This window comes from Thamnophis elegans, chromosome 5 (genome assembly GCF_009769535.1).
Source record: "Thamnophis elegans isolate rThaEle1 chromosome 5, rThaEle1.pri, whole genome shotgun sequence".
Classification (NCBI taxonomy): domain Eukaryota; kingdom Metazoa; phylum Chordata; class Lepidosauria; order Squamata; family Colubridae; genus Thamnophis; species Thamnophis elegans.
Window position 1 is genome coordinate 75,434,005 of NC_045545.1, and position 14,857 is coordinate 75,448,861.

Below are 14,857 nucleotides of genomic sequence, written 5' to 3' on the forward strand. Positions count from 1 at the left end.
AAGCGAGTTCAGAGACTAATGGGTAGCCAGTGCAGCTCGCGGAGGATAGGTGTAACGTGGGTGTACCTGGGTGCACCCACGATCGCTCGCGCGACTGCGTTCTGGACTAGCTGAAGTCTTCGAACACTCTTCAAGGGCAGCCCCATGTAGAGCGCGTTACAGTAATCCAGTCTTGAGGTCACAAGGGCGTGAGTGACTATCTGAAGGGCCTCCCGATCCAGGTAGGGTCGCAATTGGTGCACCAGGCAAACCTGGGCAAAGGTCCCCCTGGTCACAGCCGACAAATGGTGTTCTAAAGTCAGCTGCGGATCCAGGAGGACTCCCAAATTGCGAACCCTCTCTGAGGGGCGTATAATTTCACCCCCCAGCCTGAGAGATGGAATACTTGGCCAATCTTTGGGAGGGAACATCAGTAGCCACTCGGTCTTGTCTGGATTGAGTGCCAACTTGTTTACTCCCATCCAGACCCTAACAGCCTCCAGGCTGGCACATCACTTCCACTGCTTCGCTGAGTTGGCACGGGGCAGACAGATACAGCTGTGTATCGTCCGCATATTGGTGGTACTTAATCCCGTGCATATGATCTCACCCAGCAGCTTCATGTAGATGTTAAATAGGAGGGGGGACAGGACCGAACCCTGCGGCACCCCATAATTGAGGGGCCTTGGGGTCGACCTCTGTCCTCCGACCAACACCGACTGCGACCTGTCCGAGAGGTAGGAGGAGAACCACCGAAGGATGGTGCCTCCCACTCCCACCTCTCGCAACCGTCGCAGAAGGATAACATGGTCAATGGTATCGAAGGCCTCTGAGAGGTCAAGGAGCACAAGGATAGAGGGGTGACCCCTATCCCTGGCTCGCCAGAGATCATCGATCAGCACGACCAAAGCAGTTTCCGTGCTGTAACCAGGCCTGAAACCCGACTGAAAGGGATCCAGGATGTGTGCATAGGTTTGGTACATCAGCTTTATGTAAAGAAGCATTATAGGACTGGTAATGATACTGTGAGGTCAGATAAATTACCAATCTTGTGGTACAATTACAGTGAATATTAGACAAGATATACTCTTTTTCAATCATTAAATAACATTCCAGAAAGAGTTGTCATTCTCTAGGGCAGTGGTCTCCAACTTTTCTGGCTTTCTGGACTGGAAGGGAGGGAATTGGGCTGCAGAAGTAGCAAGTGAGGCATGTGTGTGCACAACTCCACTTGCACAAGTGATGAGTGAGCATGCATGCAGCTTCCTTTGCACAAGTGGTGGGAACATGCGCCTGCCGCTTGGACAAATGGAGCTGCATGCTTGCTCACCAGCCACTTGTGCAAGTGGAGTTGCACAGGTGCGCTTCTCACGGGCTGCTCCCACAGCCCAGTTCCGAACGGGCCTGGCCCGGTACTGGGCCAAAGTCCGGGAGTTGGAGATCCCTTCTCTAGTGGTATCCTAAAATTGTACATGTATAATTAAAAGTCCCTGGTGGACTTTATGGAACTTAGTCCCAAGTAAATGTACGCACAAACTACAGCCAGAAATTTTGTATCTTTTCCTTCCATTGGAAAACAATGAAACGAGCAGTGTCACATTTATTTCATTTAAATAGTTTCCTAACTTTGACGTGTGCAATCATCTATTCATCTAGAGATCAAATAACTGGGCAATTCATGCATTCAAAAATGTACAATATTTCTCACCTTTTTGTTAGTAGAATTAATATACAAAAACTTAATATACTATTAAACTGCATGTTCTCTCTAAAAATTAATGTTCAAGCAGACTCATGATAATTTGCTGGGCAGGCTAATGGGATCATATTGTTCTAAGTTTGGCAGCTCTCCTTTAATTAATTAGAAACCATACTGTTTCAGTATATCAGTTAATTGATGAATTTTCTTGATTTTAATTATAAAAAGACTGGATGTAATTCTTATTGAGTGGAACTCTACGAGTGTCAAGCTCCATTAGAAATTGGATATGCATTCAGTTGTAGAATTATTGTGGGCTTGTTACTGTACTAAAATCTTTCAAGCAGAACAGTAACGTGTTGTATAGAATTAGTATTGTTTAACTTGATAGATTTGGCTTGGCTTCCTCAATAATGTGACAATATATGAAATAACTGACATGGATTATATGTAAGATATCTATGTTTTATATATAAATTAACCTTCTGTATATCTGATGAGCATGTAAGAAAGCCATTGTGGCCTAATGGTTAAAGTGCTGGCCTAGAAGCCCAGAGATATGAGTTGTAGTCCCAACCAGCTGGGTGACTTAGTAAAACAAACTCAAAAGTACATGTCATTCATATGAGATCATTTGATTATAACTGAGACGTTAGAAGCCAGCTGGAAAGCCTAATGATAATTCCATTAGTAAATTCAAGAATTTTCTTACAGTGCTGCCTATTTGCTGGTGTTCAATCCAGGAATGTCAAAAGTATCATGTTTCCATGAAAATAAGACAGGGTCTTATTTTCTTTTGATTCCCAAAATAAGCACTTATTTTTGGGGAGGTCTTATTATTTTTGAGGTGCAGGAGGTGGAGAGTATGGTCACCTCATGGCTGGTCTTGTGTTGCAATATTTTGGGGGAGGGCTTATTTTGGGGGAGGGCTTATTTTAGCACATACGCTCAAAAGCCCAATTGGGCTTATTATCGAGGGAGGGCTTGTTTTCGGGAAAACAGGGTACTGCTTGTATCATATGCAGGCTACATTTTTCTCTCACATAATTTATACACCCTTGCATAGTTTTTCTTTTTAGCTATATATATACTTTTTATTTTTGGAATATCTTTTTATTCTTTTGACATAACAAAAATTCTAATTTGTACATATTAACCTGAAACCTATTGAAACAGATCTTTTCCCAGAAGCTTCCTTCATAATTCTGAATTCTGTATATTTTATCATGCCTTTGGCACTGTTATGAAAATCAATTCTATCATCACTAGTCCTGCTTTGTATATGTTTCTTGGTGTCATTTATAGAAAATTAATACAACGGTTGTACTCAACTTACCATCAGAAATGGGACTGGTATTGCCATCGTATGTTGTAAAACAACTCATCATATTACCAGACCTGATTTTACTACCATTTTTACGATGATTATTAAGTATAGTTGTTAAGCAAAACTAGCTTCCCCAATTGATATTGGTGCAACTAGTTGTAAATGCAAGCTAGTTGCCAAATATCCAAATTGTAATAACATAACAGTGAGGCTATTGCAATGGTCATAACTTCAGGGACAGGTGGTAAATTAATTTTTCCCAAGGCCCTCATAACTTTGAACTGTTGTTAAATGAACAGTCGTAAGTGAAGGACTACTTGTAATAGGGAAACAAGAATTCATCTGGATTGGATGTTACTTACATGTTCATCAGAATATTTTCTCTAGTCTGCAAATACTCTCTGCAAGAGTGAAAGGAATGAAAAGAGGAAAAAGACATTTTTTCAATAATCTATGTCACTAAAGCTGCCTTCATATTAGTACAAGATGACAGATAATAAAATATAGTATGACAATACTTCGATTACAGGATCAATTTGGGGGACATATATTGTCTTGATTTAGTGATCAGGTACTTCACATAGTTATTGTATGAATGAAGCTTAGATCACATATCTTGAGTTCCTCAGGGAAATTCAAAATGTAATAAATTGGTACAAAGAAGGCGCAATGGCTCAGTGGTCAAAGACGCTGAGCTTGTCAGCTGGAATGCTTGAAGGCCTGGGTTTGAGACCCGAGTGCTGAGCAACAGGGTGAGTTCCCATTACTTGCCTCAGCTCCTGCCCACTTAGCAATTCGAAAGCATACAAATGTGAGTAAATAAATAGGTACCACTTTGGTGAGAAGGTAACGGCTTTCTCTGCACCTTGCTGTATAGTCATGCTGGTTATATGACTGTGGAAATGTCTTTGGACAACACTGATTTTAGATATATTTTAGATAGTTTTTAGATAATAGAGATGAGAGCCTCACCACTAGAGTTGGACAGGGAAAACCTTTACTTTTTATTGGATACTAAGATCTTTCACAGAAAGAATAGGTACTGTTGTATTTTCAGTTACACAATTTTTCCCCTCTAACAAATAGTCATGGATAGTCATCAGCCTCTGTTCAGAACACCTCAACAAGCGAAGGCAGTTTATGTGTAAGTCAGTCAGAGGGTTTTGTTATTGTTTTGAACTTGAAATTTTCTGCGTTATTTCACAAGGTTATTTGAATTTTCATCAAATTTTCAAACCGCTTGCATTTGGATAAAAGGTGGAGAACACATTTGTTATAAGGGACTGAAAATGCAGCTGAATGTGAAAATTAGATGGCTAATTACAATAAGACTTATATAACTTTTTATCTCTTGCAGGTTGAACTTCATGTCCACTTGGATGGAGCCATTAAACCAGAAACTATTCTACACTTTGGCAAGTAAGTTAACAACTCTGGATCTTCTTCTTTTTTTTTTTTAAGCAACCATGCCATTAGTACTTTATCATTAATCAACATTGTTTGCAGTCTGTCTCTCAATTATTCTGTTTAAATTTTAAAAGGGAAACATTTTGATGTTTGATCCCATTTCTTATGTGATGTTGTTGATTTATGAATTTAGAAGTAAAATTCCATATAGCTACCCTGTTTTCCCCAAAATAAGACCTCCCTGGATAATAAGCCCAATCGGGCTTTTCAGTACATGTGTTGAAATAAACCCTCCCCTGAAAATAAGTCACCTCTGAAAATATTGCAATACAGCAGCAGCCATGAGGTGACCATGCTCGCCGCCTCCTGCACCTCAAAAAATAATAAGACCTCCCTGAAAATAAGGCCAAGCACTTATTTCAGGGGGAAACACGGTAGAACAACCAGGTTTTATTTCAGGAAGTAAATTAATGATGTAGTCATAGTTATATTTACTCATCTGTATAATCTACTTAAAAGTGGGCATCATGGTTCCCATCGTATCAATAATCTCTTCTATCATTTTCTCAGATGCGGTGGCTCAGTGGCTAAGACGCTGAGGTTGTTGATTAGAAAGGTTGACAGTTTGGCACTTCGAATCCCTAGCACCATATAATGGAGTGAGCTCCATTACTTGTCCCAGCTTCTGCCAACCTAGCAGTTTGAAAGCATGTAAAAATGCAAATAGAAAAATAGGAACCACCTTTGGTGGGAAGGCAACAGCGTTCTGTGCACCTTTGGCATTTAGTCATACCGGCCACATGACCACAGAGATATCTTCGGACAGCGCTGATTCTTCGGCTTTGAAAAGGAGATGAGCACTGCCTCTTAGAGTCGGGAACAACTAGCACATATATGCGAGGGGAACCTTTACCTTACCTAAGATAGATGGAAAAATCTGAAAGTTAGGAAAGAATAGGATGCAAAAATTTGGGATCTGACTCCACTACTATATCTGACTGTTTTAAAACTTCTGAACATGAAAAAAGCACATTTATGAATAAAACAATTGTATCACAAATTTTTGGCAAAATGCTAGGAAAATGGAAAACAGTGAGAATAGGGCTTATATCCCAGTGGAAGCTGTTGCGTAATAATATAATTTCAGTAACTAAAAAGTTACTACTCTAATGGAAATTTATACTGTTGTGTAAAGCTTAAAAATTCCTGTTTGTGAGTTAATAGTAAGGCAGTTTTGTTTATTAAAGCATTTTGTGGCACGAGGAAATGAGACAATAGAATTGATATTAAGATTCAGGAAACATCTGATGTGCACGGATATAATTTATCAACAAAGTTATACCAGAAAAGGAAATACGTATTTTATTGGATGCTTCATTTTTAAGGTTAAAAGTTAGCTGGGGATACATTAAAAAGTATTATATAATGGTTAGCCAGGGCTATTTGACTATTCCGTTTTTTTATCAGCATATGCACTCACAAAAGAAATGACTGTTCAAAACTAATCCTAAATTAATTTCAGCAGTTGATATACAAACTTTTTAAATTCCTAGAAAAAGAGGAATACATCTACCTGCAGATACAACAGATGGCCTTCTGAAACAAATTACTTGTGATAAACCAGGATGTCTCACTACTTTTCTTCAAAAGTTTGATTTGTACATGCCAGCTATTGCGTAAGTGAAATAATTTGTTCCAATTTACTTATTGTAAAAAAGATTTTCGATATCTAAAAACTGATATTCATTTTGCTAGGTTAGCAATCTGTTACGTCAAGCTTATCCTTTTTTATTACCTTCCTGTATTAGCTTCTGGGTGTGTTATGTATTTGCATTTATGCATTCTCTGATTCTCCCTCTCTCTCTCTCCCCTCCTCCCCCATCTAATTTGCTGCTTAAAGATCAATGCCATTGTTCCATTTGAGAGAATATTAATCTATTGTACATGACTCACTGGTAAATGATAATCCTCTATGCTTATCAATTACCATGTAAGCGGAATAGTTTTGAAGGGTATTTAAAAATTTCTTGAAGCCATATAGGCACTTCTGCTGTCACAAGAGATTTCTTAAGATCAGCACAACTTGCTGTGATCTTTTTTTTTATTGAAAATTTTTAGAAAAAAAACTTTTACAAATGTTTACCTCCCCCCCCCGCCCTCCCCAACCGAACCACACACCCCCAACCTTCCCCCTCCCCCGACTTCCCAGAACAAATACAGGGTATAAATCTTTAACAAAGATTTTCTAAAATAAACTTAAAGAAAGTTACTATCATCTTTCATTTGAGCTTTAACTCCTCTTTGCTAGGCTAACTCTAAACAGATTATATCATTCCTTGTTTATTCAGTCGTAAACTATCTGGAATTTCTTAATCCCATATTTATTTTGAATATAATCGATCCATCTTCTCCACTCCAGTTATATCTCTCATTTAAGTGATCCTTGAGATATGCTGATATTTTAGCCATCTCTGCTAGGTTTGTTACTTTTAATGTCCATTCTTGAATAGTAGGCAAATCTTCCTTCTTCCAGTATTGCACCACACAGGGGCCATGCTAATCTTCTCTGTATCGTTCCAATTTTAGTATATGTGCTGCCGAAGCGAGCACTGCTTGCTGTGACCCTGAGATTAGTGCAATCTTAAAATTGGATGCTCCTCCTTACACATTTTCTTGCTTCAATGTATATAATGTCCCAATTTGTATTGCTAGAGAAACACCCTTCTGTAACAAATGTTTGTGGTTTTATATTATTTTAGTTTTTATCACATCTTCATTATTTTTATAAACAACTCAGTGCAGCGAACAGAACTGATACTCCTTCCTCCTCCTCCTACTTTCTCCACAAGTCTGGAATTAACCACATGAAAATTTTCTCTTACATGGCATTTTTATCTGTGTTTTAAATTGCTATAGAAAAGCAGAGGAATATTTTTGTCTTTAAACTTTGAACTAAATGATGGTGGGATTTTGGTTAAGGAGAATTGAGCTCACAGGTTCACAGCTGTCACTATATATCCAGTTGGTTCCAATGTGGACAGTGAATGTTCAACAAATTGTGCTCTTGGCTTAAGAATCCAAACAAATTCATATAGCAGGTATATTAGTATAAATTGGTTCCAAAGTGCATACTATAGCGTTTTATTCTTACTAGAAGATATGATTATAGCAAATACGAAAATATACTTTGCATTTATATAGAGCAGGAGTAGGCAATCTGGTGCCCTCCAGATATTTGGACTTTAATCTCCATTGTCCTTATCTTTGAACAGGCTGACTGGGGTTATAGGTTTAAAATCCACAATCAGTTGAGAGAACCATCTTTTCTGATAGACAGCATTTCAAACATTTAAAGTGCTCTCCATGCTTACTCGGGGATACATTTCTGTTGAAGGGAAAATTGTGGGGATATGCAGTTTTTATTGAATAAATTCAGTTAAAATTGTAGATGTTTGTATTTTCTATTTGAAGCTTCCATGGCATTTGAATCCGTCTGTGCTCTTTTAAATTTGTAGTTATTCTTAAAGTTGAGTTTAGCATTCATAGGCTATAAAGCTGAAGGCGATCTTTTGGGGAAGGGTTGAAGAAGAAAATTCAGGTAGTTAGGCAGTCTTTATTATATTCATTCACACATTAAGAGCAAAATGAAGAAATGGCAGATCTAATGGGTAGGAGAAATAGCATTTTGATAAAAACGAGTTTGTCTGCATTGAATCAAATTAGATTAGATAGAACACCAGGTAATGTTTTTGGGGTTTCATATATCAGTTTTGTCCCTGATACCAACTTCTATCATGATTTTCAGGCAATTAAAGTCTGTTTCATCTGTATGGGGCAACTATTTCTGAAACCTAGGTTTTAATACTAGTTTACAATAGACAAATTATGACTTTTTGAGAATCCAGGCCTAAGATGAGAAATTGAGGGGAGAAAGGAGATGTGAGAGGAAACACATGACTGTGAATCTCATACAAAAAAAATCAAAGTCATGTATTTTGTTATTTTTGGACTAACACTAGCACTGGGTACTAACGCTAATAATGATTTAGATGAGGCATAGTGTTGTGTCCTGTTGGCCTCCAGCCCCTCCAGCTGCTGAATCAGGGCAAGAGGAGGCGTGGGAATCAGGGCCAGCATTAAGGCAATCTGAGTGCTCCAAGAAAGAAGAGGAAGTGGAGCTGGCAGAGAGAGAGAGAGACAGAGGTGGAGCCTGGACCACCCATCAGCCCTCAGATGGAGAGTCAACAGCTCCCAGGTCTGGAGGTGGCTTACGAGGAAGAGGAGGAACAGTTGGGTCCAGTGCCTGACACGCAGATTCCCAAAAGGCAGAGGAGAGCAGTGGAAATTCATGAGCCGATCCTTGGGAAGGAAGAGCCACTGCTGTAGCGAAGCCCCACCCTAGTTCTGGGGGAAAAAGGGAGAGGGCAGAGATGAATAGATATGGAAGACAACTATTCATCTTCTGGACAGACGGACTTGTTAGCCTATGATGAGACTTTTTCCCTGGGTTGCGGGGCTCCTAATAAAGAAATATTTGAGTTAACTTCAGAGGGTTTGTCATGTTTTGGGGAACTGGGTCAGAACACAAAGTGTTTAAAAACTGGGAAGAACAAATGGCCTATTTCTTTGGGGTCCATAAATCTCTTGGCACTCCATACATTACTTGGTTTAATATTGACATTGTTGGCTCATTTTTCTCCCCAAAGTACTAATTCGAAACAGTCTCATAGATTTTGGATGCCATTCTTAGAATTTACGCAATCATAAGCAACAGATTTAATGGACAGTAAAAGAACATTGGCAGTACACAATGTCCTGTTTCCAGATCAGAATTGATGCAAGGAATATTGCCAATAATTTCTGATTATACATTTGTGTGTGGCTCTTTTGCACAGCTGGAATTAAAACTATTTTACTCAATTCTAGGCACATGTGACTTGGGACCTGTACATGTGTTAGAGGAAAATTATTGGACTTGGATGCAAAAAGGACTGGAAAGATTCTATGCCTCAACTATCTGGAATTTTAAATATTCCAAACTTTCCCATTAATTGAATCTATTTAGATAATGTTAAAATAAGGAAAATATTTTTCCTTCATAATCTTGTAAATATAGCTTATTGCATTACATTTTGGGGATTGGATCTGAATCAGAATCTTGATCTTTTTGTATGATCTTTATTATATACTACCAAACTTTTTTGAAAAGTCAGATTATTGCGGGTGGGGAGGTTATGTTGTTGTTTTGGTTGGGGACACATTAGAGTTGTAAACAGTATGCTACTATTTTAGAACTTTGTTTCCTGGTACTCTTATAGTTCTGCAGATCCATGTTTTACAGATTCTGAATTAGCCAAGACAGATTACAGATTCTAAAACAAGCTTTTTTATTTGCAGAGGTGACCGAGAAGCTATACGAAAAATTGCTTATGAATTTGTGGAGATGAAAGCAAAGGAGGGTGTGATCTATGCTGAGGTGAGGTACAGCCCTCATCTTCTTGCCAATTGTGAAGTAGATCCAATCCCATGGAACCAGAAAAAGTGAGTTATTGTTTAAATGCATAAGATAATGCTTCCTTGTCTTGGAAACTTCCTAACGTATTTCATCTCCCAGGCAGTTGCTGAGAGTTCTGGGAATTGAAGTTCACATCCCTGGAAACACAAATAAAAGATATAAATTATAGTATTCTAAGAGGAGCAATTAAATTTTACTGGATGGCAGGTGACTTTGCAGTTTTGTGACTAATGGCACACTGTATTTGTATTCAGTGAACATGCAATACTGATATATAATGACAGTTGACAGTATAATGACTCTGCGTATCTTTTAATTTTTCATAGCATATAAGAGATCAGTATAGAGCAGTGTTTCTCAACCTTGGCAACTTGAAGATGTCCGGACTTCAACTCCCAGAATTCCCCAGCCAGCATTCGCTGGCTGGGGAATTCTGGAAGTTGAAGTCCGGACATCTTCAAGTTGCCAAGGTTGAGAAACACTGATATAGAGTTACTTTGTTCACTAGAAAGTGGACATTTCTTTACTATTTGTTCTTCTGGTTCAGTACTTAGCTCTGATTAACAATACTATAATTTCCATGAATATATTTTTTTTATCATTTTTTTATCATTTATTATGACAAACAAAAAATATAAACACAGTGCAACTAAGATTAAGCATTTTATGCTCCAATCTGTGAACTTCTTTCAACTATAAATATTTCTCCAGTATTGATGCATTATATTATGATATTAATAAGATATTAATACGGGGATGTATTTTATGGCTTTACTGTCCAGTTTAAATCGAGTACTTTAAAGGATTTAAACTAGTTCATGTTTCTAATTTCTCACTTTGTGGGATCAATAATCAGAATAACCAAATAATAGAGTTGGAAGGGACTTTGGGATCTTCTAGTCCAACCCCCTTCTCAAGCAGGAGAACCTGTAACATTTCAGACAAATGGCTATCCAGTTTCTTCTTATAAACCTCCAGTTACGTTTGAAGGCAAACCCTTCCTCTGGTTAATTGTTCCACCTGCTAGGAAATTTCTCCTTAGTTCTAGGTTGTTTCTCTCCTTGTTTAGTTTCTTGTCTTGCCTTCTGGCCATTATATATAAAATTACACATAGTAAGTTGACCCTTCTGGAGAACTTTACAACAGTTACATTTTTTTAGATAGAACTGTGAAGCATTATTGAAAACTAACTGCAAACTTAGCTCTCAAACCAGTTTTGTAGGGAAACCTCTTGGAAGCTTAAAGGAGTCTAGAAGATTTACTGCTCCTCTTGGTTTTTAAATTCCTGCCAAGGTAGCCTGGCATGCTATATTTTGTTGTTAATTAGCTTATCTGAAATGTGAGTGCTATCTCCATGTAGAAAAGAAACTATTTGCCCCATAATAAATAAAGCTGGATAATGTTAGCAATATGATTATTAATATCTATATGTGTTCATGTCAATAAACAAATTCATAACAATTAATTATCTAATATATATAGTACACTGATTATTTATTTTTCAAAGGGGAGATGTTACTCCAGATGACGTCGTTAACTGTGTTAATCAAGGATTAAAAGATGGAGAGAAAAGGATTTCAACATCAAAGTCAAGTCTATTCTCTGCTGCATGCGTGACAAGCCATGTAATGTATAACCGTTTACTGATAGTACTGCGCTCTCTGTTTTCTTTTCTCCATCTTCCTCCCTCCCCACATTGAGTGTTCAGATTTAAATCCTTCTGTAATTAGGCAAAGAATATTATTTATTCCTAGTTGAGATAAAAGCAAGATTTCCTAATGCAATATTGAAATCAGTAGTTCATATATCAGCATAAAAGTTGTGATTGATGTTTAGGGCTGTAGTTGTCTGCTGCATTTAAATTTAATAAATAAATGAATTTGGAACCTGCTCGTAGGTGTTTCCACATTAAAAGGTAGGCATGATGTAAAAGAGTTTTGTGAATAAAACAAATGGCTCTGAACTGAAATAAGAAACTTAGTTGCTCCAGGTTTCAGCTGGGATCTTGTAGGATGAATAGGGCAAGGCTCTTTATGCTTCTCTTCTCCACATGCTTTTGTGCAGACACACCCACTGATCTTTACATCACTTTTCCCCAAAGGGCTAGCTAGACAAATTTAGCCACTGATAAGTCACTTGCTCATCATCTCCACCCTTAATTCAGGCACAGCGTATCCAACTAGCCAACCTGTCCATCCACCCAATTTAGATCTTAGACACAGTGACTAGGAGATGATGGTGAAAGAAAGGTAATGGGAAGGCTAATGCCATGTGGCTGCTGTAATATATGCAGCTGGTCAATTGTCTGTCCTCTGATCTTCCCAGTGATTTCCTTTCTCTTCTTCCATAACACTGCTTGTGACCTTGCCTTCCCCCAACATCTCTATCCTAAACACATTTGTTGAGGTCCTTGTTTGAACAAAAGGCATGTGTTGGAATACAGCCAGTTTACTTAGTGCTTCTATGTATCGTCTTTCCTTGAAAACAAGACAGGGTCTTATTTTCTTTTGACCTCTGAAATAAGCATTTGGCTTTATTTTCAGGAAGGTCTTATTATTTTTGAGGCGCAGGAGGTGGCGAGCATGGTCACCTCATGCTGCTGTTGTGTTGCAATATTTTCGGGGAGGGCTTATTTTTGGGGGAGGGGCTTATTTTAGCGCAAGCACTCAAAAGCCCAATTGGGCTTATTATCCGGAGAGGTCTTATTTTGGGGAAAACAGGGTAGTAATGGGTTATTGACCATTGCTCCTTAAAAATTCTAATTGATAAATTAGTTGTGCCCCTATAACTCAATTCAATATATCTAATGATTGCAATGATAATCTGCTGGATGCTGGTACACCAACCTTTCAGAATTAGGTTGTCAATCTGAAAGTTTTGGAAACAGCTTTATTTCTAGATACATTATGTGCTATATGTCTATACATGTATAAATATCACATAGAATGTAATGAGAAATGCCAGGACAGAGTTATCAATCTATTTAGTTGAAGAAAGAAATTCCTATCTTTCTTCTTGAAAAGATGGAAGTTTCAGTGACTGGAGTGAATAATTTTACTGAACTAAATCTTATTTCCAGAGTCAAGGGAATCTACAAATTATTTCTTATTTGATTGTTGCTATAACCCTACATATGCTCCAGTTATTCAGAACTTCAATTTGGCAGTAATAGTTGCACTTTTATGTAATAGTATGTAATAAGATTTCCAGAATATTTTCTCCAGAGAATATTTTTTCTAGCTTAGATAATTATTATTTAATGGTAATGTGTTCCTTTGAATAAAGGCTTGCATTTGTACAGTGAGCCACTATCAATTAATCTCATGATTATTTATCAACAGTTTGTAGTCTATATCAATAATTTATATTGTGGTCAATTTATATGGTTGCATTACTCTTTGTAATACTGTATATTTTTTCTTTTATAATTAGCTATTATATGAACTACTTTGTTATTTTGCTACTCCTCTGTTTTAGAGTATGGTGAAATAATTTTTATTGAAGATTAAACAACATGAGAAAAGATATATTTGTTACCTTAAAATTATATATAAAACTTCATAAATAATAACCTTTCAGTGGAGAAAAAGTTACGCTTTGACAACAGTGCATAAGTTTGGATATATTTGATTCTATCTTGTATGTACCAAGCCTGCACAGCATGCAAAACTGTGTGACACGATTATGAATCTCCGTGTCCTTGGTATGATTATGCGCTTTCCTTGAAATATATTTAGTTAGAAATTCTAGGAAGTGATAAAATGTAATACTTTTACACTGTAGCATAGTTATGGAGAGTCCTCAAACTCTTCTAGAAATTTCAATCATACTGAAATGATTAAAAACTAACCAGAAATAAACAAAAGTATCTTAAACATTGTAATTATTTGTGGCCATTCCGCTATTTTACAACATTTGCTTGATCTCCACAGAAGTTGTCAAAGGGAAGTCAACAAAATAAAAGTGTCATTTATGTATAACCATTTTTAATTAATGATTACAAGTCTTATTTAAGCAAGACCTTGGATTCTGCCAAAAATTTTAAAAAATGATCCTTATTTATGTTTTCCTTTCCAGCGTGGTCGCCAGAAATACTGAGACTGTGTAAGAAGTATTGGAACGATACAGTGGTTGCTATAGATTTAGCTGGAGATGAATCGATTATTGCTGACTGTTCAGGCCACCTAGAAGCTTATAAAGTATGTTCAGTTTTATAATCAGCCTAAGATTCCCAGTAAGGGAGTAGTTCAGGACCAATCATTCTCTTATTTTCAGCAATATTTAATGTTCCAAATCATTGTTCGGATCAAAATTTCTACTTCCCATGTGTAATACAATATCCAGATTTCAATTACAAGTAATGTTTCAGCCTTGAATGAAAAAATCTCTGGTTAAAAACTCTGAGGAAAATATGTATATGGTCACTTCTCTGTTTTAGATTTCCCTTCTATTTACGCATCTTACTGATACGTTTTAGGGTTGTGTTTGTTTAAAAATGAGAAATCCTTTGGCTTTCACATGGCCTTTCCTTCTTTTTGTTCCTTGAAACAGCCTGACTTTTCCAGATTTTGGCAGAGCCTGAAAAGTGCTCTACTGTTTTTTGGTCACATTATTTTTAATGAATGGATTTCTCTTCCTTTCCAAGTCCCATCAGTAAGAACCTGGGACAAACCTAATTTTTGAACTAGGAGGAGTAGAGGTTTTTTTATTCAAAATTACTTTCCCACATTTGAGAGTAACCTATTTATCTTTAGCCAGTCTCTCCTAAGTAATGATTATTCAGGGTGAGACAGCCATCCTTTCAAAACACTTCCTTGACACAAATTGTTTTAATGTGGCCTTCATGGCATGCAGTATCTTGTGTTTATTTCCTATAGAGAAAAGTTGAATTACATGTTAATTTTTGATGTATTAGTTTTCAAAAGTATTA

General features: G+C 37.2%; 1 protein-coding gene and 1 non-coding gene across 2 annotated transcripts in view; one reads left to right on the forward strand and one right to left on the reverse strand.

The window, feature by feature from the left end:
- The window catches only part of ADA (adenosine deaminase), a 28,200-nt gene that overhangs the window by 4,903 nt on the left and 8,440 nt on the right, over positions 1-14,857 (forward strand). The window contains 6 exon segments of the mRNA XM_032217983.1: positions 4,363-4,424; positions 5,966-6,088; positions 9,810-9,953; positions 11,435-11,492; positions 11,495-11,552; positions 14,005-14,126. Of these exon segments, the coding sequence (XP_032073874.1) occupies positions 4,363-4,424; positions 5,966-6,088; positions 9,810-9,953; positions 11,435-11,492; positions 11,495-11,552; positions 14,005-14,126 (567 nt within the window).
- LOC116509823 lies at positions 6,918-7,022 on the reverse strand. The gene has a single exon (XR_004255545.1). It is a non-coding gene; the product is annotated as a U6 spliceosomal RNA (small nuclear RNA).